General features: G+C 34.7%; 1 protein-coding gene across 2 annotated transcripts in view; it reads left to right on the top strand.

Annotated features, from left to right (window-relative positions):
• Positions 1–2,305: 2,305 nt before the first annotated feature.
• LOC102805775 (1,5-anhydro-D-fructose reductase-like) overlaps positions 2,306–11,234 on the top strand; it is a 48,503-nt gene continuing 39,574 nt past the window's right edge. For both annotated transcript variants that reach the window (XM_085496614.1, XM_085496613.1), the window contains exons 1-3: positions 2,306–2,569; positions 9,406–9,573; positions 9,761–9,877. In XM_085496614.1, the coding sequence (XP_085352740.1) occupies positions 2,498–2,569; positions 9,406–9,573; positions 9,761–9,877 (357 nt within the window). In that variant the 5' untranslated portion in view covers positions 2,306–2,497. The remainder of the gene's footprint in view (positions 2,570–9,405; positions 9,574–9,760; positions 9,878–11,234) is intronic.

The following is an 11,234-nucleotide window of genomic DNA, read 5'->3' as shown; positions in this document are numbered from 1 at the left end:
TACTATACTGTAGTGTGTTTCCAATGAGATTGGCCTGTACTCAACAACATAATACTATACTCTAGTGTGTTTCCAATGAGATTGGCCTGTACTCAACAACATAATACTATACTCTAGTGTGTTTCCAATGAGATTGGCCTGTACTCAACAACAAAATACTATACTGTAGTGTGTTTACAATGAGATTGGCCTGTACTCAACAACAAAATACTATACTGTAGTGTGTTTCCAATGAGATTGGCCTTTACTCAACAAAATAATACTATACTCTAGTGTGTTTCCAATGAGATTGGCCTGTACTCAACAACAAAATACTATACTGTAGTGTGTTTCCAATGAGATTGGCCTGTACTCAACAACAGAATACTATACTGTAGTGTGTTTCCAATGAGATAGGCCTGTACTCAACAACATAATACTATACTCTAATGTGTTTCCAATGAGATAGGCCTGTACTCAACAACAAAATACTATACTGTAGTGTGTTTCCAATGAGATTGGCCTGTACTCAACAACAAAATACTATATTCTAATGTGTTTCCAATGAGATAGGCCTGTACTCAACAACAAAATACTATACTCTAGTGTGTTTCCAATGAGATAGGCCTGTACTCAACAACATAATACTATACTCTAGTGTATTTCCAATGAGATTGGCCTGTACTCAACAACATAATACTATATTCTAGTGTGTTTCCAATGAGATTGGCCTGTACTCAACAACAAAATACTATACTGTAGTGTGTTTCCAATGAGATAGGCCTGTACTCAACAACAAAATACTATACTGTAGTGTGTTTCCAATGAGATTGGCCTGTACTCAACAACAAAATACTATACTCTAATGCGTTTCTGACGACCTCGCTTTCGCGGCTTCGCCGCGAGAGGCGCCCTTTCGTAAAACTCAGTCAGACCAGAGGTCTGGCAAGCGAGACTATACGAGGCTATGACTTTTGTTTGCCCTGTTTTACGTTCGATTTCACGCATAACGCGGGATCTCGCAGTGAACAGAAATTGGTCTATTATTTCACCGTACTAATACTTCTTGCTTCAAACTTTGGAAGAAAAAAATTGCTAAAGAGCTAAACGTTAAAATCTGGAGGTTGATTTGGTGGTGTTGTAACAGTTGAAAGAAAAGTGAGAAGCTGAAAGCTTGTGAGGTTGTATCGAAACATAAACGCGACAAAATTGTTTCATTACAAAGTTTACATGCTGTAATGCAATAACATTTTATTTAATTGTTGGTATTGTGCAAGTATGATGGGTATTTGTGATTGGCTACCATTTGCAATACAGAGGTCATACAAATTCAAATATCTTGTGGGAAAGACAGCGTATATCATGTTACGAGGATGAAGAAACACAATTCTCAAAAATAGAAACAAGTCTCGACGAGACACAAGTCATAAAAAATAAGCCACGACGAGACGCAAGTGTAAAAAATAGGTTTCGACGAGACACAAGTCACAAAAACGTCTCGACGGTCTGTGACGTCAGTGCCACTTGCAGAACTTGGTAAGCGTGCATTGCCGATAATGTATATAAAGCACATTTCTTATTTAATTTTCTCATCTTTGTCTAAATTGCCACTCATGTATTTGTTTCTCGAGGAAGAGTAGACCACAAAGAACATATATAATCAAGTTTATCGTACAGGGTTGAGTTAGATACGAAATGTATCCCTTCTGGCGTAGCTGGTCATAATCACAATCACAGTCACTTGTATTGTGGTCGATGAAGTCGATTGAAGTGCCGCCATGGAACTCTTTTATAAATGAAGACGTTTGTTCTGCACAGGAATCTACGGTATAAGGAGATTGTCCGTTCCTACTTTTTATCATTGATTTTGTGGCTTTCGTTTACTGGCGTCACACCTTCGAGTCGTTTGGAAAGGCGTCAATTCTCACTATTCCGCCAAAAAAAACATCGACAGCATACGAACACCTAATTACACGAAGAACATAGAACATTTTCCTGGGGTATTTGAAACCGAAATTGTCATTTTACTGTACGACCATCGCTGATTGGCTGCTGAGCTGGAATGACAATTTTTAGTTTCAAATATCACAGGAAAGTTCCTGGGCTCCCTGTGGTTCTTCGTGTAATTAGGTGTGCGTATTTAAGGGATTTTTCCACACAATAACGACGAATTCGGCCGAATTTTGTTATCGGCTGGCTTAATATTATCCTGATTTGTAGGAATCCGAAAAACGCGTTTTACAACTTATTATTTAGTTTTATGCTGCATTCAAGATGGCGGCTCCATATAGTAAATATCGTATTTATTTTATTATCACGTGTGCGCCAGCTGACTGTGGTGATTGCCGTCTTGAATACAACTCGTACCTGTCGTGTCGGTAGAATGTTTCAAAACGATGAGATGTAGGTGTGAACAGTGCAGTGCCACCTATAGACCGATGTTAACTGACCCTTAACTGACCCGTTAGATGTTGAAAAGATTGGCAGTGCGACTTGACTGTAATTTAAGGTCGCGACGATGATGGCCGTTCCGTCTCTCACTTTCAGCAATGGCAAAACAATGCCTCAAATTGGTCTTGGAACTTGGATGGTAAGTTTATGATAGATTTATATCCGTGAATCGTTTCACGTCGACGGTATTAAGGGTTATCTCCATCGACGTACAGTGTCAGTCACTACCCAATTATCCACGCGCTGAGGGTATACCTAGTTATAAGACTTAAGATTTAGAATCTTAATCACTTGGAAATAGTTTTTCAGAAGGTGTAGAACATCCATCGAGCTCGAAATCTACAGATGTCTACTATGCTATGGTCAATGGACATCATGATGTCACCTGACAGTAGTTGATAAGTAAACGATAGGTGGCCGTTGAGTGGAAACCCCGGAAAACACTAAACCAGTTGAAAAACACTAAACCTATTGAAAAAGACTAAACCTGTTGAAAAAGACTAAACCTGTTGAAAAAACACTAAACCCTTCGTAAAGGGCGAATTATGGATATACCATGATCGTTCAGTTAAGTATTTATGAAAAGAAAGCTAAAAAAAAATCCCTTTATGATCGAGGCCAGGGCCGCAGCTGATTTGGCAGCAGGACACCCTCTATGTTAGATACTAGTATATCGTGCCCCAAACCAAACATTTTATTTTATTTATTTATATATTTACAAATTATGAACACAGCAATTGGCATATTTTTAGATTTGAAATTCCTAAAACTACATCATGTCAAATTCAGTCCTTGTTGTAGATAAACATCGTGCACAACATCGTGACGTGTCATGTTCTGTTTCATGTTTTCGCTTTCTTTTAATCAAATATTCACTGGACGATTATGGTACACCCATAATACACCCTTTACCTCGGGTTTAGTGTTTTTATTGTCAGGTTTAGTGTTTTTCGACAGGTTTAGTGTTTTTCGACAGGTTTAGTGTTTTCCGGGGTTTCCACTCAACGATAGGTGGCGCTATATGCTAAAATTCTGTACGTCTCGTACTAGTACTGTTTATCTTTGCTCGTGTATGACCACCTATAATACAGTCACCTGGCGTGTGGTGGGGTAATGCATTACGATACACATGCCAGCTGACCACAAGCTATAAAACTGGTGGTTTCTATTCACATGATTTTGAAAGGGTAACATTTCATTTTCACAACACATTGAATATTCCACGTACCACTTGTAATCGCGGGGAGGGGGGGGGGGGGTGTAACTAACACTTGACCAATAGCAATAATCTATTTACAATCAACAGTTTAACATATCTGTGATATGTGACAAATTTACTCTCAAATAACCAGTTCTTGACTTTTAACATTTTATATCCAGGATACTACATTGAAAGTAGTTAGGATCAAATATATGTTATTTCGATCGATATATGGTGCCTGAAATTTAGGAATTATCACCCAGGTGATAAGTCTGAACCAGGAAACTATAAAGGCATCACTCTGCTTAATAGTCTGAGTAAGGTATTCTCTTCAATTCTGAAACATAGATGAATAAAATATGTTAAAGAGAATAATATAATAATGAAAGAACAAATTGGGTTTATGCCAAAGTTCAATACAGCTGATCAAATCTTTGTGCTGAAACAATTACTGGTGAAACAACTCAATAACCGTACACATATTTTTGTCCGCTTTATTGACCTCAAAAAAGCATTTGATTCAATTTGGCATATTGGATTGCTATACAAATTGCAAAAAAATAACATATCAGGAAAATTTTACAATAGATACGATAAGATAATTCTTTATTACAACCATATATTGAAAGAAATTCAATTTAGGTGAATACAAATGTAATAAAGGTATAACAAACTATTCTACAAACTAGAACTATACTTATCATAAAGATACAGAAATATTATTACTGGTATTTCCATGAGTTTTTGTTTAACATTGATAATATTGTTTTCTTGTCGTATATGATGTTTTTATGTATTTAATTAATTCTTGCATCAATGGTCTGTTCTCAAAATGTAAACAAGTTTTTCTGTATTATTTGCTTGAACAAAATTTTCAATTGATTCTGAAAATTTTGTATATAATCTTATTCTGGCCTCAGTATAAAGACTACATGATATGAAAAAGTGTAGCGCATCTTCAGTAATATTACATTTTGCACATCTTCAATTTTTATTTTTGGTTTTTGGTGTCTTCCAGATTCAATGATAAGTTTATGTGCACTCAGTCTAAGTCTAGAAATAAGGCCAGTATCCTCTCTATTTTGTACTGTTTTTAAGTATTTGGCAATTTCAATCTTATTCTTGAATAATTTATATGTTCGTATATAGTTTTGAGTTTGGATCATTACTGCTCAAGTTCCATTTTGTTTCATAGTAGTCTTCAGTTTTCTGTTTAAATTCATCTTTGTTGATGTTTTTATGTCATGTATTTTGAAAATTTGTTGTAATTTCTGAAGATTTGTAAACCAAGAATCTTTGTATTGATTCTGTTGCACAAAGTGACCCACCAACTTATTTAACTAGTCCCATCTCATGCTTATTTTATGCAGATGATCTAGTATTACTCTCAAAGTCAAAAAACTGCCTTCAAAATGCTATAAACTCAGTGTAAACATATTGTAATAAATGGAAACTAGAAGTAGATGTATCAAAATCTAAAATCATGATTTTCAACAAATCTGACAAAACCATAACAAAATATGAATTTGTAATTAATGGAAAACCACTTGAAAGTTTATCCTCTTACCTAGATTTGAAACTAAACACAACTGGTAAACTTATCAGACCTCAAGAAGATCTCAGCCATAGAGCGATGAAAGCTTTCTTCAAAATAAAACAATTGTTATACTCTGAAAACAATAATTCAGTCACAGCATACCTAAAACTATTTGATAGTATGGTTAAACCTATCCTGATCTATTGCAGCGAAATTTGGACAAGTGACTGCGTACTACATATAAAAGATATTTTTTATAGATTTCATAACAAAGTTTGCAAATACATTTTACAGGTAAACTGAAAAGCCAGTCACTTGGCATGTATTTTGGAATTAGGTAGACACCCTATTTTACTGACTAGTATAAAACAAATGATAAAATATTGGCTAAAAATAAAAACAAAGAATGAAAACACACTAGTCAATCAATCAAGCATACAGACTTGGCATAGAAATGGATGGTTAAAGGCATTCAGTGGAAGAGAGAAAATGCCACTACTGTCAGGAAAAACAAATAGAAGATGAAAACCATTTTCTATCAAAATGTTCTCTCTATGCTGATTTAAGAAACAAGTTCAATTGACAAATCTGATATTGAAAACACTGTAGACATTCTAAAAACAAAAGATATCACTAATTAATTTGGCAAAATATATCTGAGTGCTTCAATTTAAGAAATGACACCCATAAACAAAAAATACCAGCTGCTTTACAATTTTTATAACTGATATAACTCATTAAGATACCTTTTTCTGTTGTTTTTTTCTAACCATTCCTTGTTCTCTGTTTTTATTTTATTATGTTTTCATTTTGTCTTCTTTTGTATTTTGTCTTTCCATTTTGTATGTATCTGAAACTTTATTGCATTTTAAAAATCCAGAACCAAAACCAAAAGAATAAACTGCGAACATATAGACTACTAAAGAAAAATGCCAGTATGAAAATTATCTAACAACAGTAACAAATGCAAAACATAGAGCAGCATTAACAAAATTGAGAATTAGTGCCCATAATTTAGAAATAGAGAAAGGACGATACAAAAATATTCCTTGCAGTGGTAGAAAGTACACTGCTTGCGACCAAAATGAGATTGAAGACGAAATGCATTTCTTACTTGAATGCAAGCTGTATGAAAATGAGAGAACTGAAATGTTGAAGGAAATAAATTTAATACATTGCAACAACACAAATACTAATAAATTGATTACAATGCTAACAAGCAATAACAGCCAAAAAATAACAAAACTAGCATGGCTACATCTATAATTGTTTCAGTGCCAGAGAAAATCATTTCGAAAAAAGTACCAGTTGCCCCTAAATAAATTTTAATTTTCAATTTTAGCACTTCCATTTTGTTACTTCTTCAGTTATTTCATCTTTATTGTAATTTTCTTTTTCTGAGTCAATATCCAAATAAGGATATGATTATGCAATACAGATTATTATTATTATATTATAATATGATATAGACATGGCAAATTTAATGGGACAGTTGTGCAATATGCAACATAAGCAACAAGTACACGCTACACGAGTAAGGTTTAAACAATGCACTTTATTCCACACATGTCAGGAGTTTACAGGATATACCTGACTCGCTAAAAGGGGTAGTTGGATACATGTTACACTACCCGTAATATATTATTAAAGTAAACACCTAAATCGGAAATTTACATAATTGTCTAACATAGAAGCTTGCATGCATGCATAAAACTACAAGACAAACATACATAACAAACAACAATGAACACAAATAATACTGAAGATCCGACACAGCCCTCCCTACATATAGTTTCTTCAAACTAGATGAAACAAGTCTTTGCATGATGACGATGAATTTTCCAGCGATACTTCACTAACGCTGACGACGACAGTAATTATAGAACGCGGCCAGAAGCACTATAGTTGTAGAACACACGCTGCACACTCGGTCGAACACGCTACCAATCAATTACATAAATTATCTGTCCAATATTCGTAACTTGTGGAAGGAGTCTAGCTGTCTGGGTGGAATCCCTTGCACCACAGAACACATCAGTAGCCAGCAACATAAATTAGGAGGCGCTTCTAGTTTGAAACCAAAATCAGGAATGTCATTCACTGACGAGTTTCCCCACATGTTAACTGCAGTAAGGCAGAATTAACCAATAGAGTTATCTTTATGATGCACAGTCTGTGAATCACAATACATGAATTTGTATGACAATACACAGTGCATTCATTGTTCTAACTTTACTGCCAAATGCGTGATTAGTGGACACATGGAAATTGGTATAATTAACAGTCTGCCAGCTACGGCGAAACAACGTCCTCCAGTTTATATCACAAACTCCCATGATGCAATATCATGTAATGGCTTACTGTTACAGTAGTACCTACAAGATCGGATATCCACATTTGGTCACATATGAACGTTCAGATAGGGTTCTATCAAAGTCTGCTTCTCTAGTACTGATAAGAAACACGACTCTATATTTAACACCTATCTATCACCATAAGACAAACTGAACCATTTGTACTCTAAATTTGTTGGATTTTCAAAAGACAAAACATTTGCTATGAGCAACGGAGACCATGCTGTAGTATCGAAAACCTATTAAGGTTTGGGTAATTATTTGTGAAAATGTGAAGAAAAAAATCTTGACAGTGAACATCCAAGCGTTAATTTTCACTTATTGGCAACCACCAGCAATGAAAACTGTACATTGAGATAGTTATTAAGACTCGTAAATAGTGTAACAAACCCTACATGCGCAACATATATCAATTTAGTTGTTCGGGATTTTTCAGGAAAGTTGAGTTCTAATAATTATATTTTCACTTCTAGAGCAACATGATTTTCTATACTGCAAAACTCATGCACAGTGATGAGAGTTCCAAATAAAGACAGCACTGTCAGTTGGGAAACAAGAGGAGGTCAGGGAATATCAATTTTCAGGCATTTTGGAGATTTCTTGAATCATTTACATTAAAAAATTCCAACCCACTTCTAGACCATAAATGTGTCAATATTCAACTGATACCTATTGCTATACAAACTGGTGGGTGCTACATACCCGTCATATAGCATTTTTATGGGAGGATTTCCACAGCACCTAGCACAGACTAAATGCATTTAGTATTCTCGATTGCACTAGGCTGGATTTTAGTCTAACACAGAACCCATAGAAATATATGATATAGTGGTACCATCCATGCGGCATAGAACTTTCCTAAGAAAACTATTGGTTACGCAGGTTTCACACAAAGATTCCTTATTTGGTCATCGTCTCACTATTATGCTTCAGCAGAACATGATGACACATTTCCTTTGGAAATCTAACAGAAAGTTGAATGTTTTTGTTTACCATGTAATGTAAAAATGCTCTGTTCATGTCGGAGTTTGCAACGGTTTCTCAATGGATCCTCTCTAATTTGTAAGTAGATCGAACAACTGTAAAGTTACATTTTCTGCTCAACAAAGTAACACACATAATTTTGGTTCAGTTGTGTACATAATACTACCTATAACCATAGGATATTCATAAAAAACACAGCTATATGTTCCAGTCATCCCATAATTTCCATACTGCGTATGTAATCAGCACCGAATCATGAAATTGTAATTTTGGGACTCATAGATGTATAACTATACCTAATGATTCTGTTATATGTCCCCCCTGTATCACATATTTATTAAATTGTTCATTTCACTGGAAATGTATTGTTGTATTGCGTTTTATCGAGTTGTCTCAGTTTTGGTTTGTGTCCAATAATCACATAGCTTGTTGATATCTACCAACATGTGCAGTAAATTGGAAGGTATTATGGAATATGTAAATAAAAACGAACTATTAGATATGTGATAAAATACTGCTGGTGAACAGAGACAAATAGATGATGATGTTGGAAATTTGGGCAATAGAGATCTTGCAGGGCAGAATTTACAACATGTTTTATTTGGTATTATGATACAATCACTGACTTCTGTCACGATCCATATACAGATTTGTCGATGCTTAGAGGCTTTGGTTCCGTCAACAATGCTCTCTTCACAAATGAGTTCATTGACCATGACAGAGTTCAATATTTATACTGATTTAATGTTTAATTTCTATATCTAATGTTAATATACTTATTGACTTAACACAGGGTATGCTAAGTTGCATGCATACATTTCCTCTCGTTTCCAGTTATGAATGAACTTCCGGTAACACTTATTCATCTTTGTTTTCTCTTTTCAAATTGCAAACAATAGTTGAAACCCGATGAAGTTAGTAATGCAGTAAAGTCTGCTATTGACATTGGTTATCGTCATATCGATACAGCACAATTGTATAATAATGAAAAAGAAATCGGAGACGTCTTAGCAGAAGTACTCAGTGATGGGGCAGTGAAGAGAGAAGAACTTTTTATAGTCACTAAGGTCATTCGTTTAATGTATATAAGTACAACATTCATGATTACTTTCAAATTTCTGGGCATAATTGTTTAGATTTGTATGTTTTTTACAATTCTAAATGGTGTAGTAAGGTAATTGAAATTGTGTTTCAAAGAACAATTTATATCAATGATTTTTATTGTAATTCTCCTGCTAACTGGTTTATTCACAGTTGTCTTTCTTTAACATGGCTCCACAATGTGTACGAGCTAATTTTCTGGATTCTCTGAAGAAGTTGCGTTTGGATTATATTGACTTATACTTGATTCACGCTCCTATGGCAATACAGGTAAAATAATTATTGTTTACTTTCACTGTATATATAATATTTGATCGTACACTATGAAACATGTATAGTCATTTTTCGTTGTGTTTGGGATTTGCCCGTTTGTCTGTGTATGTGTGCTTTTCTATAGACATCTCAAAACACTCCACATTTTTTAGTGAAATTGAGGGAAATGCACATATCTGATAAGGTTTGGGTTGAAATCTATGCATATTAACTACCTTGTTTGCATAGCCATTTTCAGCTTTTCCATGAATATCTCATGAATCAGTGAAATCATTGCACACTACCTATAAATAATTTTTATAAATTTGGTCATGTGATCTCATTAATATGCATAACTGCATTATCTCATGTAATATATATTGGACCAGTGCATTATTGTAGCTAACATATAATTCGACCATATTTGATCAAGTGATCTCATTAATATGCATATTTTTATATTTTTTTGCCGTGTAAGTGTAGTGTTTATGCCTTCATTGGTAAGCGTAGTGTTTATGCCTTGATTGGTAAGCATAGTGTTTATGCCTTGATTGGTGAGCATAGTGTTTATGCATTGATTGGTAAGCCGCGTGTTTATGCCTTGATTGGTAAGCATAGTGTTTTTGCTTGATTGGTAAGCATAGTGTTTATGCCTTGATTGGTAAGCATAGTGTTTATGCCTTGATTGGTAAGCATAGTGTTTTTGCTTGATTGGTAAGCATAGTGTTTATGCCTTGATTGGAATGCATAGTGTTTATGCCTTGATTGGTAAGTGTAGTGTTTATGCCTTGATTGGTAAGCATAATGTTTATGCCTTGATTGGTAAGCATAGTGTTTATGCCTTGATTGATAAGTGTAGTGTTTATGCCTTGAGTGGTAAGCATAGTATACATGCTTTGATTGGTAAGCATAGTGTTTATGCCGTGATTGGTAAGCATAGTGTTTATGCCTTGATTGGTAAGCAGTGTTTATGCCTTGATTGATAAGTGTAGTGTTTATGCCTTGAGTGGTAAGCATAGTGTACATGCCTTGATTGGTAAGCATAGTGGGTATGCCTTGATTGGTAAGCATAGTATTTATGCCGTGATTGGAATGCATAGTGTTTATGCCTTGATTGGTAAGCATAGTGTTTATGCCTTGATTGGTAAGCATAGTATTTATGCATTGATTGGTAAGTGTAGTGTATATGCCTTGATTGGTGAGCATATTGTTCATGCCTCGATTGGAAAGCATACTGTTTATGCCTTGATTGGTAAGCATAGTGCTTATGCCTTGATTGGTAAGCATAGTGTTTATGCCTTGATTGATAAGTGTAGTGTTTATGCCTTGATTGGTAAGCATAGTTTTTATGCCTTGATTGATAAGTGTAGTGTTT

This window comes from Saccoglossus kowalevskii, chromosome 3, assembly GCF_978046115.1.
Source record: "Saccoglossus kowalevskii chromosome 3, keSacKowa6.1, whole genome shotgun sequence".
Classification (NCBI taxonomy): Eukaryota; Metazoa; Hemichordata; class Enteropneusta; family Harrimaniidae; genus Saccoglossus; species Saccoglossus kowalevskii.
The sequence above is the reverse complement of the archived record's forward strand: the minus strand, read 5'-3'. Positions and strand labels throughout refer to the sequence as shown.